Raw genomic sequence first — 18583 nt, 5'->3', positions numbered from 1 at the left:
GATGGCGAAAAGTTGAAGTTTATATTATAAAGCCATTCAAGCGCCGAAGCTTTGAATTTTATCAAATTTTTTCATAGAGCGAATCGATGAGCCAAAGGTTCCTTTTTTCTATGCAAGCTATTCAAGCTATTCAGAACTGAACTATTTCAACTTAATTCATGAAGCAAATTGAATGGTAAAAATTTGAATTTTTTTCTAACGAAGTCATTCAAGTGACAAAAATTTGAAAAAATTCAAATTGTTTCCTAGAGCGAATCATTTTGCTAAGAGTAAAAAATTTCCTATGCAATGTTTTCGAACTGAAAAAAGAAACATTGTTTCATTTTATAAGGCTATCTAGCGAATCAGTTCGCAAAGTGTTCAAGCAAGCTAATGAAGCTATAAATTCTAAGAATATTTCAAACGATATCATAGAGCTATTTGATTCGCACAAACATGATGTCCTTCCATGCAAGCTATTCAAGTGTTTTATTTTTGAAACATATCAAGTTATTCTATGAAGCAAATTGGATGGCGACAATTTTAAATTATTATATGAAAGCCGATAAAGCAACGAAACTTTGAAATTTTCATTTTAATTCACAGACAGAATCGTTTTGCGAAAAAATTTTCCTATGCAAGCTATTCAAGCACTGTAACTTAGAATTAATTTAAGTTGTTTCATATAGCGTATCAGTTAGCAAAAATTTTAGGTTTTTTAAGCAAGCTATTGAAGCTATGAAAAATTGAAATATTTCAAACTATTTTGTGTAGACCAATTAAGTTCGCGAAAAAATTTAATTTTTTGAGCCAGTTATTTTAACTTATGAAATATTGACATTTTTCAAGTTACTTCATGAATTGAATTCGATGTCAAAAAGTTTTTTTTAAAAGAGCCATTCAAGCGATGCAACTTTGATAATTTAAGTTGTTTCATAGACAGTTTTTTAAGCTATCTATTTCAATTGATAGAATTTTGAGCAGTTTCATAAGATTTTGTAGTGTTTTTTACTTTTTTGAGAAAAGGCTAGTGAATAAAACAAAAAATGCAAAAAACGTTAACTAGTTAAAATAAGGTTAAACTTGGTCAGCTTTTCGTCAAATTTCGTCCAATTTAGAATAAAAAACCAAAATAATCCGACTATTTTCTGTGATTTTTTAAAGAAACCCAATCACAATTAAAAGTGCTTCATTATGATCCCAGCATTTAAACCCCCTTCACATCATGAGCCATATTTTCTTACCAATTACTCTCAAATTTGTTCAATTTAATTTCAGACGTTATTAACGTTATTTGAGTCATTGAACTTAGATGCTGAACCTGATTACAAGTGTTGAGCTTGTATAAGCTAGTTAACTAATTTCCAGCTTTCTACTGAGTTTTATATGCCGTAAATGGGCTTTACTCCGTTGAAAAATGACCTTTAATTCAATTTAGATTCAAATTTAGATTCAAGTTAGATTTCCTTTTATTCAATTTAGATTTCAAATTTAGATTCTGCGGGTAATGTCAAGACCTTTATAGCTACCCCACCCCTCCCCCTCTCGCTATGGTAACCAACAAATAATAGCCGCTTTTTTGAAGGAGTAATGGGGGAATAGTTAAAAATATCTGAACTTAATATCAGTTAGTGAACTTAATATCGGTTAGTGAACTTAATATTAGTTAGTGAACTTAAAATCAGTAAGTGAACTTAATTTGAGGTGCTTAACGTGGGCGGATACAGACACGAGGTGTTGTGGAAGACACTAGCCAGAATCCCACGCAGCCGACTTGGCAAACTGCAGATGGCCACTTCTCACGATGACATCATGCGTCTCTGTGACGACTACATCTTGATGAACAATGAATACTTCTTTGATCGACACCCTGGTCAGTAGGCTTTGGAGACTTTCGGTTAGGTGAAACTTCGGCTTTAATTTCTTTTAGGCTAAGTTTACAAAGAACCTTCTTAGCATAACTTAACGTTTGTTTTCTTCGGAACTACTAAAAATTTTACACTTCAAAAAATTAACTAGACTGGAACATTTCTCAAGCTATCTTTTAGCTTGATTTACTGTACTTTTTGAGAGATTTTTTAAACATTTAAGTTAAACAAATATTTTTTCAACCGTAACGTTTCATATTTCCGATGCTTTTTGTCAAAGTATATCCCAATAATTTTAAGTAATAATATTTTTACTTTTAGGAAGTTTGTCGCAGACTTATTTTTTGGCGTCATAAGTTCTATCGACTTCATAAGTTTTTAATGGCTTACGGTTAAATTGGCTTTATAGAATCAAACTTCGTTAATAATTTATGGGTATATCGATTAGTTTGTCTTTTGATTAAGATGGTTCTAGACTTTGCTATCTTTGAGTTTAATTTACTTTTTGTCAGGAGTAACCATTTACTTGATCTATAATCATATGATCGTTTAATGCAACTGCAGCCAAGTGCCAATTCGGCCTAGTAACTTGTCGGCTTGTTTTTTAAATTTCAACAGACGGTTACACTTGAAGTCGATAATGTACTCTGCTTCCAAATGAATCCTGTTCCGAAAATTCAGCTCCGGAAACATCAAATTTGTATGGTAGCTTTGAAGATCTAAAAAAAGCTGTCATTCCTGTTGTCGCCTTCATTTTCACACCCTAATAAAAAAATTTTCATGTAACTCAATTGATTAAAAACAACAGAAAAATAAAAAAGTGAATTTTGAAAATTTTTGTTTAAATTTTTTGATTGAAAATTTCTGGTCAGAGTAATTGTTGCGTTTTGGATTGTTTGAGCATGTTTGTTGTTCTGACTAATCCTTAGAAATTCTGAGGAACTATTGCAGGATATCTCGTTGTTTTCCAACCGATTTTGACAACTCTAAAGAAAGCTCATGTGAAGTTAAGGTATGGTCTCGTATAAACTTCTTTCTGCTATGATTCTAACACTTCAAAAGTCAGCCAAATGGTCTCAATGTTGAGAAAAAGCGGGGTTTTTTTTAAGGCTAAATGATTGAATTAACGAATGGCAGAAATTTACAAATGACTGAATGAGAGACTGTAGTTTCAATTGAAATCTATTGAAATTTTCCATGTATAATTAGCTACTTTTACCTCATTTAAAAATTTTCAACAAATTGAATCGCGGCTTACTGAAAAAAAAATCAGAAAGAATAAAAAGTTACGGAAAAAATTGAAAAAGCACATTTTTTCCACATATTCTGGAAACTTTTTCAACAATCATCAGACAAACCATTTTTTTCTATAATGTCTCTTATAAAACCTACTGTGAAAAGTTTTTCAAAAGACATCAATATACCTTTAAAAACCTTGTTTTTTGCACTCGAGCAAATGCTGTTTCATGTATCTCGGATAAATGTCGTGATAAATATATATCATCATTGTTCGATATCGAAACCACCTGTTTTTGTCAAAAATAAACTATTTATAATAGTTTTTATCCAGGTGCCTTTTCTCTCATCCTGAACTTCTACCGCACTGGCAAACTGCACCTGCTGGAAGACATCTGTCCAATTGCATTCAGTGAAGACCTCTCTTACTGGGAAATAGATGAACTCTACTTGGAGCCATGCTGCCAACACAAGTCAGTATTTGCTGTTTTTTTTATCAATTTATGGATTTAAGTTTATTTACAAGGGACGAGTTATTTTACAAGGTAAAGAACCATCAGCATACGAGCTGTTCGATTTTTTACGGAGAACTGTTGTTGCGTTCCTACGTTCGCTGAGCGAAATGGTTTACAAATAGGTTATATTTGCGGAACTGCAATGACCTTCCGTTTGGGAAATCGAACATATTTTGCTGGAATGAGTGTATACAATCTGTTCAACTTTTTATGCATCATGCCTTTGAATCCAGGATGTTCTCGAAGGGGAGACTTATTTGTCCACTTTTTTCAGGTCAACCCATCCGAGTTCTCTCAAATCATTATAGAGCTTCTACCTAAAAAATTTCCTCATTTCCAGAAACGTTTTCAAAATTTGTTCAAAATTTAGTCCTCTAACTCTCGAACTTTCTTCAATTTTTCTTCGGTTTCTAACTTTCTAAATTTTTCTAACTCTCTAAACGGTTTCTAACTCTCGGTCTCTAACTCTCTAAACGGTTTCTAACTCATAAACACTTTTCGGTAGAGGGTTCTTAGACTCTTTTTTTGCTGTTAAGATACCACCTGAGGAAGGAGCAGCTGATAGAGGAGAGTAGGAAGGAGGAGGAGGAGAGTGAGTTCAGAACACAACAACAACAACACTTCGGCAGGGGGTACTTCGCCCAGCAGAGGAGGAAGCTGTGGGACACTGTCGAGAAACCAAACTCATCCCCTTACGCTAAAGTCAGTCAGTCACAATCGTTTTTAGAGTTCTTTTTACTTATTCCACCCAAACATCAATGTTTCAACATCTGGAAATGATTTTTTTTTGCTTCAATTTGATTGGCTAGAATTAGCCAATCAAATTTCAGCACCATTTCAAAATGTTTGTTTGCTCACAATTTGGGTGGAATAAGTAAAAAGACCCACGTTTTGCTTTGCAGCTAAATTCAAACTTATCGGCGACCTTGAGCATACTAATTGGTTTAAAACAAAAGCATTTTAGGTTAGTTGGTGCTTTGGACAAGGTTTATACGTGTAAATATCAGTGATAAACTGATTTCGACGTCAGAATGAGCAGTTTAGGGTCATTAACTGAACGAAAAAATTCGTTGAACGAGAAATTTATTGGCAACAATTTGGAATTGATTATATGAGCAGCAAAAAGTTATTTACAACCAGAATTAATTAAAAAGAATAATATGCTAGTTTCGAACAAAGTATCTTTTTTTTCAAAAAAGTAGCGTTTGTGCAGTGTTCAATTCGTTCCATTCAGTGTAGAAAACGCAACGGAATAATGGTAGATTTGAGCGACACTTTTGATTAATTTTTAAAGGTTCCCGGCTGCGAATAAAAGTTATAAGTTTTACAAGCATCCAGAATGCCAAAAGATTTTTGATTGCTCAGTAGGTATCGTTTTATTTGAATTGTTCAATGCGCTTATCATTTATCCTGGATCTACTTGGTAATCTCACCCATCCCCACCTCTATGGTACCTAATTAAGAATCTCCACCCCTTTAAACTAATGCAGTAAATTAGCACTGAGCTTTCTATTGAGAATTCTCATTTTGATACATACTGATTGGTCGAAAAGTTGAATATTTTGATCTGCTTAGCAATCTCCCCCGTCTTGAAAAGGGGTGGAGATTGTTAAGTAGATCCTTTAACCTAAAAAGTCGAACTCTTTTCGATGATCAACTGGTTTCCATCTTCTTTGAAAATAGTTTTTGATCTAGGCTTGATTTTGAGTTCTGATGTAACCATAAATCAAATTTACCTAAAAAATCTTGTTTTTCTGATCAATTGAAAAGCACAAGCTCAGCAATATTGCAACCTATTTGGTATTGATAATTTTGTAATATTGATCAATCATAGTCCTTTTAGTCAGCGAATTTGAACCATGGTAATTGAAAAAAAAACTGCTCATTTGCTGTCAGAAATCAGCATCAATGAATTGCAACAAAAAATTAGCACTGTCGACAAATCTAGTTTTTAAAAAACAAATGGCCTTCTTGCCAAAAACGGAACTCAAGCTTACTAATTGCATGAAAAAAATTATGTTAGCTATAAAAACTGAAATTTGTTGCTAAGGAAAGGTTTTTGACAAAGTGTAATTTCGCATATCCTTAAATGTTCAATTAGTTTTATATAGGGATAGGAAGTGTTTTTCATCAAAATCCTTAACATTTATGCATTAACTCCGAGCTCTTCTTGTTGCTTAAATGTTGACGTGTTGATGAGATAGAAGTTCCATTAAAAATTAAATTAAAGAGGAATAGCATTCTATTTCACCAAGGCTTTGATTATTTGATCTTGCAAATGTGATTGTTATACTTGATGGGAAAACTAAGGTACCGTTATTCTTAAAAACACAAAAAAATCAAAAGTCGAAACAAAGTTCAAGTGAGGCCATCTTACACTACAGGAAAAGCCACAAGTTGTTCTTTTTTTGGTCAGTTTGAGAGGATGACGTAACATTACATATACATGCCGTAATGTATACTTTTTTATGGTTTGCCAATTTCTATAATTTTTACTAATCGTCTCGATTAAGCTTTGATTGAATTTGAGCAGATTTGTAAGCTCATTTATAAAAATATGTGTGCAACGAGATTCTACTTTATAAAATCTATCTTTATTTCCAAAACGTGAAATTGCTTCGAACCATAAAAAAAATTAAAGCATCAAACAGTTTGTGGTGAACGACCAAGAGACGGGTCTGATCCAGAGAATGAACTTAAAAAACTATTATGAGAAACAGTGAAGCAAACAAAACAGGAGCAAAAAAAATGATAGCCGAAACTCGAATCACAATTTATTACCGCAGTTATTTTCATTTTCATTCGATTTGATGGGAAGCAAGTTTTTAAACAATTTTTCGTTTGCCGCCAAAGTGCCTTCAGTTTGTTTGCTTAGCCTGTTATTAGGTTAATTGTCTAGATCAGACTCGTCTTCTTGTCATTCACCCAATTAGTTGCCAATTTCACGGGCTGATCCAATTTTTTTCCGAAGCAAAGTGCATGTTTTTATCTTTCGAATTTAAAGTCAACAGCATATAGATTTTTGAGATCAAACATAACACTAATGAAAAAAAAGTTTTGTTGAAAGCATCTACTCGCATCCAATTTTAAGCGTTAGTAATCGATTATATTCTAAATTCAGTACCAGTCTTGCTGAATTTTTTTTTAAAAACTTTTAATTGTTTATTATTCGATTATAGCCTCTCATGTTGAAATTGATTATCATTTATAAAACATTTTAATCAGTTTTACTCAATTTTTAACCCACCTAAGTTTCAATACAATTTTGATCATTTGCTATTGATTGTTTTTATAATTTCTAACTCATTTGTTTTCCAGAAACAATCCACTATAATTGATTATAAATGATTATAATCCCCTTTGTTTGCCAATTTTGTTTGTATCCCTGCATTTGAATTGATTTACATTATGCTTTTCGCAGACGTTAGTCTGTGAGCAAAAATGCATTCGTTCTTGCAGTTTTCGAATCAACTCTAATTTATAACGAATTCGTTTTTTCAATTTTACTCGATTTGAGTCGTTTCATGATGCAACTTTGAATATTTCATGATTCACCAAAATATCAGCACACTCATATTTCTTGATTACATAATTACACATACATAGTTTCATGATTTATTTGGATGAAATTATTTTCACCTCCTACGTCGGGAACCTTTCAACTAATATGAAAGGATATCTGTTCAGATGAGCCAGATGAGCCAAAGTGTAACAAGACATCTTACTTTTAGAGATTTTAATTTTGACAAAAAATCCGTAGGATATAATCATTTATATTTTTAGTGTGACACAAATTTGGCAAAATTATCGATTTTAATTGGTTATAATGGACATAAAGAGTATGAGCTATAATCAATTATAAGGGATACAATAGATTAAAATCTCCTAGAAAAGGTCACGATTATAACCGATAATAAAGCTGTTAAACACCTATTTTTGGCAGTATAATTAAATGTAATAGTTCAAAAAACAATAATCCGTTTTAATTGATTACTCAAGCTTAAACGGGTACGCTGTAGAATGCAAAGATAGCAAACTTTTAACTGAGTAAAAACCACTCTGAACCCGTTTAAAAATGTGGTGATGTCCATTTAACTAGATAAAATTTGAAATATATACAAGCTGCTCTTTTTTCTTTTTTGTTCTGATTTTCGAACACCGTCGGATTATTTTTGCTTGGGGTGTTTTTTTAATCAGTCAATTTTCATCGATCGAAATAAGAATGTTTGGCAACATTTTTATAACTCATTGAAGATATTGACGCCCTGAAATCAAATGTAAAAACATATTTAACCTACGATCATTTTTGCAAAGTAATGGGAGTTTGAAAATTGTCGACTATTTTAGCGCGCTCCGAAGACTTTAACTTTGAAAGTCTAACGCAATTAAATTATTCGCGCCCAACAAATCATTCAAAAATCAATGGATGTTAATCAAACTCATTGAATAATTTCACTCATGATATTGTCCAAAATTTATGCTTTTAAAATAATTTTTACTAACAGTTTTTTTGATATCAATTAAGTGGCAGTCAGAACATTCAGGTTTCGCCCTGATATACGAGCAGTCTTGTTGCTACCTACTTATGTCTAATCGGAGCCTAAACCATTTGACAGGTGCCATTAAAGCTCGTATTTATTATGATTATTAGGGGAACGATTATAAAAAAGCACTTTGCCTGCAGAGCAGAACTTATGGGAGACATCAGGGTGAAAATGTATTGTTGTCCAGTTTCAAGTGAAAGGAACCTAAGACTTATCAGAATCGCAGAAATATTTCAGTTGTGGTTATGAGATCGGACCTTTGTTTGTAAAAATTTTTCAGTAGTGTCTCGAAAAAATCCATTTCCAAAGAACACAAAAAATCATTCAAAAGTCATTCAAACCTTAAGGGGAAAAACTTATTGTGTCTATTGTGTAAACTATTAGCTCACAATTTTTTTTATTTTTTTTTAGTTTAGGCCTTAATGTAAATAATGCAAGAGTTTGAAACCTAAAAAAAATTTAAGCAAGCGATATGTGAAAATCCAATAGTTCCTCAAGTAGCGCAGAAAGAACAAAAAAAGTTTTGTATCAGGGTAAAACCCTGAATGTTTAAATTGTCTCACAAAAATTTGGGTAAATTATTTTTTAGTAAACTAATTATTGATACGTGTACGGAATTTTAAAAAAGCAATTAGCTGCCTCATTTCAATTTGTCACGATTTTGTAGTGCGGTATAATTCGCCACGCGTGTAACTTATAAGACGATTACTTTAGACAGTTTAGTGGCAGTTGAGTATAGTGGAGTGCACACCCGGCTGGACCATGCAGATCAAGTGATCGACCTCTCGAGGGACCAGAGTTTTTAAAAAATATTCTAAAAACACACCGAGCATATATTCCTCATTTTCTTTTGAAGTCGAAACAACAAGCTCAAGTATTACTGCAAATACTATATAAAATTTGCAAACAAATGTTGTCAATAAAAAGTTTTAGATTTTTTTACTAGTGTTTTGCGGTTTTGGTTTCAGTATTTATAAAAATACAGCTGATTAACTTGCAAAACCTGATAAATTTTGAAATCAGAACTCGAACCAGATTTCTTTTATAAAATAAAGAGTCTGCACACTTCGTTAAATTGCAGCCTGGTATCCAAAAGTTTAGTGATTTTTTCCTGGAATCTAACTCATGATTGAAAGGGGTTTCAGTATGGCTGTGATTGAAAGGGGTTTCAATATTGCAATTAAAACCAAGATAAGTGTTAACTTTAGCATAAAGATGAGCATAAAGATAACTTTAGCATAAAGATAAGGGACCGTAACCTTAGCATAAAAATTTGAAATTCTGTATTAAGGCATTTCAACTACAGATTATCCTATTGGATTTCATGACACCAATAGTACCCACAGCATTACGGATCTTATTATTTTTTAAAATTGGTTTTTGAAATGACTCAGTTTAATTTGGTTTTTTATTTAAGAAAATAGCAACAATTGATAAATAGTCATGCATCTGCCACAAAATAGCCGTCGAAAAGTTCATACAGCTCTTTCAGAACCACGATATGCACTGTTCTTCCAGAATTGCAAATTTAATGACAAAAAGAACGCGATAACACGTGAATAAAGCTGACAAAAATTGATGTCATTTAATCATAAGCTATTTTTACAGCCCTAAGCAATAAGCGGGCAAGGTTTTGCATTGTGAGATACAAAGAGACAAGCTGTTCAATCCATTTTGCGTGGTCGACAAAATAACCAATTAATAGGAGAAAGAAACATCAGTTTGGAAAAAATGTAGCCGCAAGACGTCAAGTTAACTGAAAACTGTTTTTTCTCCATTGTACAGCCTCTGTCTTTTTTTGGTTCCGATGTTTTTAGGGGTAAAAAGAAAGGTGTACTTTTTCAAGCAAACTCAGGCTGCACAAAAAGCGGGGTCAAGCGGGGTCAAGCGCTCCAATTAAATTCCAAAGAAAACTGAAATTTTTATCTTAGCGGTGGTTTTGTTCTCAATAAAGCTTCAAAAATTCGGCCCGGCCGCATTTTGTTTTGTACAATCTTTTAACCGTGTAAGAGATTTTGTTATCGGTTTTGAGTCTTTTTATAGGTAAAGTACCTTGAAGGAAACGTTCTGTGCGACTTGCACTGCATACTGTTGACTGTTGTGTTTTTGAGGTTATAAGATTCATTCTTGGGGGGGGGGGGGGGGGGGGGGGGGGAGGAGGAAGATATTATGGCAGCGGGACCGAATGAAGGTAAAATAAAGAAGCACAATGGAACTCAAAAACTTGATATTATTTTAATATATGGTTGCACATGTATTGTCATTTAAGTTTTCTGTCAAAAGATTAGCCCCGTTTGACGTTTAAAACTCTGACCCGCATTCCGTTCAGAAGAAGTTGTGACGCAGACTCGAACTTCCAACCCCCTGCTTCCATAAAGCTCAAACCATTTAGTAAAAATGTTGTTTCAGATCTTCGCAATCACTTCCATATTCTTCATTCTCTTATCAACTTTGGCCTTATCTCTCAACACTTTGCCAAGTCTGCAGCCGAACAGCAGACGTAAACAACAACAACAACAACAACAACATTCACTGTCAACAACAACTTCATTTGTGAATTGCACCCCCATCGAAATCCAAACTGAAGCGAAAAGTAGTGAGGATGATAATTTTGAGGACAACCATTATTTGACGACGATTGAGACCTTCTGTATAGGTTAGTTGTAAGTCCTTAAGCAAGCTAGTTTCAAGTTTCAAGTTTTGTCACGAAAAACGATTAATTGCAAACTCAAAGCACGATGGCATAAATAACGGACATGTCGATGGTGAATTTAAACATCGGAGGCAGCTATATGCAAACAAACCAAACACTTTTATGATTTTCTTAATATTGCTTTAATTTTGAAATTAGGATCTGTAATTTTTTCTCTGTTTAATTTTGAGGGCGTGGGGCCAAAAAATTAAACACATTTTCCAAATTCGTCCACAAACCTCGTCGAAGTTGTAGATCCGCACCTGGTTTTGAACGTTAATTGGAAACTCGCCTGGTTTGAAACACAATTTAAAAAAACTTGCTTTGTTCGAACTAAAAATTAGCTTCAAAAAATCTGCCGTTTCTTTTTTTAGCTTGGTTCCTAGTAAATTTTTACATAACACGTAAAATGAGATTCAATTAATTAATTAGGCTAAAACGCAGCAGCTTTTGACCAAATAAAATGCTGCAGCTCACTGATATTGCCAAAATTAGACCTGAACTAGATTATATATTCAATTTGGTGGTTTGTTTGATCTGTAAATCTGCTTTAAAAGCCTGCTGTTTTTGTTTAATCTTCAGCTTGGTTCACCCTGGAGTACTCGCTGCGGTTTGCCTCCTCCCCCAACAAGTGGATCTTCTTCAAAGCCCCCCTCAATGTGATTGACTTGACAGCCATCCTGCCCTTCTACATCACTGTGTTCCTCACTGCCAGTGGGAGCCCAGTGAACAACGTGCAGACAGTAGGAAGGGCAGTCCAGCTGTTCCGGGTGGCCAGAATCATGCGGGTAAAATAAACTACCAAAATATTGAAATTAGAATCGATTTGTATGTTCCAGTTTTTACAAAAAAAAAAGATTCTCTTGAATCATGCGGTTAACAATAACTACCAAAATACTGAAATTAGAATCTATTTGTATGTTCCAGTTTTTTTACAAGAAAAAAAAACAAGTCGCTCGAACCATGTGCTTGATTTAACTAAAATACTGAAATTAAAAGTCATGAACCAACAAGATGAAACTAGAATCGATTTGTAAGTTTCAATTTTTTTACGAGAAAAGGAAAACGATTCTCTTGAATCATGCAGGGGAAATTGACTACCAAAATACTGAAATTAGAATTGATTTGTAAGTAGTTATTCATTTATCCAGAAACCAAAACGATTCATTTGAATCATCGCTTGGATTAACTAACAGACTGAAAATAAAAATCATGAACCAAAAAACTGAAACTAGAATCGATTAGTATGTTTTAACGTTTTGACAAAAAAAAACGATTCTCTTGAATCATGCGGGTAAAGTTAGCTACCAAAATATTGAAACTAGAATTCATTTGTAAGTTCCATTTTTTTACAGAAAAAAAACGACTCAAATGAATCATGTGGAAAAAACTAACCAAAAAATTACTGAAACTAGAATTGATTTGCTGGGTCCAGCTTTTTTACAAGAAAAAAAAGGATTCTCTTCAATCATGCGGGTAAAAATAACAACCAAAATATTGAAAATTGTATTAATTTGTAAGTTCCAAATTTTTTTTACAGAAAAAAAGGTTCTCTTGAATCATGTGGGTAAAAATAATTACCAAAATACTGAAATTAGAATTAATTTGTGTGGACCAGCTTTCTTGCAAGAAAAAAATTATTCTCTTGAATCATGCGGGTTAAATTAAAAACTAAAATATTGAAACTAGAATTGGTTTGAAAGTTCCATTTTTACAGAAAAAAAAAACGATTTACTTGAACCATGTGGAAAATTTAACTACGAAAATACTGAAACTAGAGTTGATTTGAACGGTCCAGTTTTTTTACAAAAAAATGATTCTCTTGAATCATGCAGTTAACAATAACTACCAAAATTTTGAAAGTTGAAATAATTGGTAAGTTCCAATTCTTTTACAGAAAAAAAAACGATTCATTTGAATCATGTGAAAAAAAATTAACTACCAAAATACTGAAACTAGAATTGGGTTGTATGGTCCAGTCTTTTTACAAGGAAAACGATTCTTTTAAATTATGTGGGTAAAATTTACTAGCAAAATATTGAAACTAGAATTAATTTGTAGCTCCCATTTTTTTACAGAAAAAAAGCGACTCAAATGAATCATACGGAAAAAACTAACCAACAAATTACTGAAACTAGAATTGATTTGCTGGGTCCAGCTTTTTTACAAGAAAAAAACGATTTTCTTCAATCATGCGGGTAAAAATAACAACCAAAATATTAAAAATTGTATTAATTTGTAAGTTCCAAATTTTTTTACAGAAAAAAAGGTTCTCTTGAATCATGTGGGTAAAAATAATTACCAAAATACTGAAATTAGAATTAATTTGTGTGGACCAGCTTTCTTGCAAGAAACAAATTATTCTCTTGAATCATGCGGGTTAAATTAAAAACTAAAATATTGAAACCAGAATCGGTTTGAAAGTTCCATTTTTACAGAAAAAAAAACAATTTAGTTAAACCATGTGGAAAATTTAACTACGAAATTACTGAAACTAGAACTAATTTAAATGGTCCAGTTTTTTTACAAAAAAAAAGATTCATTTGAATCATGCGGTTAACAATAACTACCAAAATTTTGAAACTTGAATTAATTGTTAAGTTCCAATTCTTTTACAGAAAAAAAACGATTCATTTGAATCATGTGAAAAAAAATTAACTACCAAAACACTGAAACTAGAATTGGTTTGTATAATCCAGTCTTTTTTCAAGGAAAAACGATTCTTTTAAATTATGTGGGTAAAATTTACTACCAAAATACTGAAACTAGAATCAATTTTATATTTTGAAATTTCTTACAGAAAAAGAAATTGATTCACCTGATTCATAAGCGTAAAAATAACTACCAAAGTATTGAAAGTAGAATTGATTTGTATGTTCCAATGTTTTTACAAGAAAAAAAACAATTCGTTGGTATCATGCGGGTAAAATTAACTACTAAAATGCTGAACTTGGAATCGATTTGTATTCCCAATTTTCTTCAAGAAAAAAAAACGAATCACTTGAAAAACTAGAATCGATTTGTAAGTTCCAATTTATTTACAGGAAAAAAAATAAATACAATTCACTTGAGTCATGTGAGTAAAAATAACTATCAAAACACTAAAACTAGGTGGGATGTGTAATTTTCATTTTTTTACCGAAAAAAATTGCGATTCACTTGAAAATGCGATTAAAATTAACTATTAAAATACTGAAAATAGAATCGATTTGTATTCCAAATTTTTTAACCAAAAAAAAACTAATTACTTAAAAATTTAGAATTGATTTGTATGTTCCAATGTTTTTACAAGAAAAAAACAATTCGATGGTATCATGCGGGTAAAATTAACTACTAAAATACTGAAAATGGAATCGATTTGTTTTCCAAATTTTCTTCAAGAAAAAAAACGAATCACTTGAAAAACTAGAATCGATTTGTAAGTTCCAATTTATTTACAGAAAAAAAAACGATTCATTTGAATCATGTGAAAAAAATTAACTACCAAAATACTGAAACTAGAATTGGGTTGTATGGTCCAGTCTTTTTACAAGGAAAACGATTTTTTTAAATTATGTGGGTAAAATTATCTAGCAAAATATTGAAACTAGAATTAATTTGTAGCTCCCATTTTTTTACAGAAAAAAAACAACTCAAATGAATCATATGGAAAAAACTAACCAACAAATTACTGAAACTAGAATTGATTTGCTGGGTCCAGCTTTTTTACAAGAAAAAAAACGATTCTCTTCAATCATGCGGGTAAAAATAAGAACCAAAATATTGAAAATTGTATTAATTTGTAAGTTCCAAATTTTTTTACAGAAAAAAAGGTTCTCTTGAATCATGTGGGTAAAAATAATTACCAAAATACTGAAATTAGAATTAATTTGTGTGGACCAGCTTTCTTGCAAGAAAAAAAATTATTCTCTTGAATCATGCGGGTTAAATTAAAAACTAAAATATTGAAACTAGAATCGGTTTGAAAGTTCCATTTTTACAGAAAAAAAAACGATTTAGTTAAACCATGTGGAAAATTTAACTACGAAAATACTGAAACTAGAACTGATTTAAATGGTCCAGTTTTTTACAAAAAAAAACATTCATTTGAATCATGCGGTTAACAATAACTACCAAAATTTTGAAACTTGAATTAATTGTTAAGTTCCAATTCTTTTACAGAAAAAAAAACGATTCATTTGAATCATGTGAAAAAAAATAACTACCAAAACACTGAAACTAGAATTGGTTTGTATAATCCAGTCTTTTTACAAAGAAAAACGATAAATTTGAATTATGTGGGTAAAATTTACTACCAAAATACTGAAATTAGAATCAATTTTATATTTTCAAATTTCTTACAGAAAAAGAAATTGATTCACCTGATTCATAAGCGTAAAAATAACTACCAAAGTATTGAAAGTAGAATTGATTTGTATGTTTCAATGTTTTTACAAGAAAAAAAACGATTAGTTGGTATCATGCGGGTAAAATTAACTACTAAAATGCTGAAATTGGAATCGATTTGTATTCCCAATTTTCTTCAAGAAAAAAAAACGAATCACTTGAAAAACTAGAATCGATTTGTAAGTTCCAATTTACTTACAGGAAAAAAAATACATTTCACTTGAGTCATGTGAGTAAAAATAACTATCAAAACACTAAAACTAGGTGGGATGTGTAATTTTCATTTTTTTACCGAAAAAAATTAGGATTCACTTGAAAATGCGATTAAAATTAACTATTAAAATACTGAAAATAGAATCGATTTGTATTCCAAATTTTTTAACCAAAAAAAAACTAATTACTTAAAAATTTAGAATTGATTTGTATGTTCCAATGTTTTTACAAGAAAAAAAACGATTCGTTGGTATCATGCGGGTAAAATTAACTACTAAAATGCTGAAATTGGAATCGATTTGTATTCCCAATTTTCTTCAAGAAAAAAAAACGAATCACTTGAAAAACTAGAATCGATTTGTAAGTTCCAATTTATTTACAGGAAAAAAAATACAATTCACTTGAGTCATGTGAGTAAAAACAACTATCAAAACACTAAAACTAGGTGGGATGTGTAATTTTCATTTTTTACCGAAAAAAATTGCGATTCACTTGAAAATGCGATTAAAATTAACTATTAAAATACTGAAAATAGAATCGATTTGTATTCCAAATTTTTTAACCAAAAAAAACTAATTACTTAAAAATTTAGAATTGATTTGTATGTTCCAATGTTTTTACAAGAAAAAAACAATTCGATGGTATCATGCGGATAAAATTAACTACTAAAATACTGAAAATGGAATCGATATGTTTTCCAAATTTTCTTCAAGAAAAAAAAACGAATCACTTGAAAAACTAGAATCGATTTGTAAGTTCCAATTTATTTACAGAACAAAAAATACAATTCACTTGAGTCATGTGAGTAAAAATAATTATCAAAACACTGAAACTAGGTGGGATGTGTAATTTTCAATTTTTTACCAGAAAAAATACGATTCACTTGACTCATGCGATTAAAATTAACTATTAAAATACTGAAAATAGAATCGATTTGTATTCCAAGTTTTTTAACCAAAAAAAAACTAATTACTTAAAAATCTAGAATTGATTTGTATGTTCCGATGTTTTTACAAGAAAAAAACAATTCGATGGTATCATGCGGGTAAACTGAACTACTAAAATACTGAAATTGGAATCGATTTGTTTTCCAAATTTTCTTCAAGAAAAAAAAACGAATCACTTGAAAAACTAGAATCGATTTGTAAGTTCCAATTTATTTACAGAACAAAAAATACAATTCACTTGAGTCATGTGAGTAAAAATAACTATCAAAACACTAAAACTAGGTGGGATGTGTAATTTTCATTTTTTTACCGAAAAAAATTGCGATTCACTTGAAAATGCGATTAAAATTAACTATTAAAATACTGAAAATAGAATTGATTTGTATTCCAAACTTTTTAACCAAAAAAAAAATAATTACTTAAAAATTTAGAATTGATTTGTATGTTCCAATGTTTTTACAAGAAAAAAACAATTCGATGGTATCATGCGGGTAAAATTAACTATTAAAATACTGAAAATGGAATCGATTTGTTTTCCAAATTTTCTTCAAGAAAAAAAAACGAGTCACTTGAAAAACTATAATCGATTCGTAAGTTCCAATTTATTTACAGGAAAAAAAATACAATTCACTTGAGTCATGTGAGTAAAAATAACTATCAAAACACTAAAACTAGGTGGGATGTGTAATTTTCATTTTTTTACCGAAAAAAATTGCGATTCACTTGAAAATGCGATTAAAATTAACTATTAAAATACTGAAAATAGAATCGATTTGTATTCCAAATTTTTTAACCAAAAAAAAACTAATTACTTAAAAATTTAGAATTAATTTGTATGTTCCAATGTTTTTACAAGAAAAAAACAATTCGATGGTATCATGCGGGTAAAATTAACTACTAAAATACTGAAAATGGAATCGATATGTTTTCCAAATTTTCTTCAAGAAAAAAAAACGAATCACTTGAAAAACTAGAATCGATTTGTAAGTTCCAATTTATTTACAGAACAAAAAATACAATTCACTTGAGTCATGTGAGTAAAAATAACTATCAAAACACTGAAACTAGGTGGGATGTGAAATTTTCATTTTTTTACCGAAAAAAATTGCGATTCACTTGAAAATGCGATTAAAATTAACTATTAAAATACTGAAAATAGAATTGATTTGTATTCCAAACTTTTTAACCAAAAAAAAAATAATTACTTAAAAATTTAGAATTGATTTGTATGTTCCAATGTTTTTACAAGAAAAAAACAATTCGATGGTATCATGCGGGTAAAATTAACTATTAAAATACTGAAAATGGAATCGATTTGTTTTCCAAATTTTCTTCAAGAAAAAAAAACGAGTCACTTGAAAAACTATAATCGATTCGTAAGTTCCAATTTATTTACAGGAAAAAAAATACAATTCACTTGAGTCATGTGAGTAAAAATAACTATCAAAACACTAAAACTAGGTGGGATGTGTAATTTTCATTTTTTTACCGAAAAAAATTGCGATTCACTTGAAAATGCGATTAAAATTAACTATTAAAATACTGAAAATAGAATCGATTTGTATTCCAAAATTTTTAACCAAAAAAAAACTAATTACTTAAAAATTTAGAATTAATTTGTATGTTCCAATGTTTTTACAAGAAAAAAACAATTCGATGGTATCATGCGGGTAAAATTAACTACTAAAATACTGAAAATGGAATCGATATGTTTTCCAAATTTTCTTCAAGAAAAAAAAACGAATCACTTGAAAAACTAGAATCGATTTGTAAGTTCCAATTTATTTACAGAACAAAAAATACAATTCACTTGAGTCATGTGAGTAAAAATAACTATCAAAACACTGAAACTAGGTGGGATGTGAAATTTTCAATTTTTTACCAGAAAAAATACGATTCACTTGACTCATGCGATTAAAATTAACTATTAAAATACTGAAAATAGAATCGATTTGTATTCCAAGTTTTTTAACCAAAAAAAACTAATTACTTAAAAATTTAGAATTGATTTGTATGTTCCGATGTTTTTACAAGAAAAAAACAATTCGATGGTATCATGCGGGTAAACTGAACTACTAAAATACTGAAATTGGAATCGATTTGTTTTCCAAATTTTCTTCAAGAAAAAAAAACGAATCACTTGAAAAACTAGAATCGATTTGTAAGTTCCAATTTATTTACAGAACAAAAAATACAATTCACT

General features: G+C 30.6%; 1 protein-coding gene across 7 annotated transcripts in view; it reads left to right on the top strand.

Moving 5' to 3' along the window:
- LOC134855630 (uncharacterized) overlaps positions 1–18583 on the top strand; it is a 139023-nt gene that overhangs the window by 67022 nt on the left and 53418 nt on the right. For all 7 annotated transcript variants that reach the window (XM_063872186.1, XM_063872187.1, XM_063872188.1 and 4 more), the window contains exons 5-9: positions 1684–1852; positions 3418–3556; positions 4135–4300; positions 10552–10798; positions 11417–11622. In XM_063872186.1, the coding sequence (XP_063728256.1) occupies positions 1684–1852; positions 3418–3556; positions 4135–4300; positions 10552–10798; positions 11417–11622 (927 nt within the window). The remainder of the gene's footprint in view (positions 1–1683; positions 1853–3417; positions 3557–4134; positions 4301–10551; positions 10799–11416; positions 11623–18583) is intronic.

This window comes from Symsagittifera roscoffensis, chromosome 10 (assembly GCF_963678635.1).
Source record: "Symsagittifera roscoffensis chromosome 10, txSymRosc1.1, whole genome shotgun sequence".
NCBI lineage: Eukaryota > Metazoa > Xenacoelomorpha > Acoela > Convolutidae > Symsagittifera > Symsagittifera roscoffensis.
The sequence above is the reverse complement of the archived record's forward strand: the minus strand, read 5'-3'. Positions and strand labels throughout refer to the sequence as shown.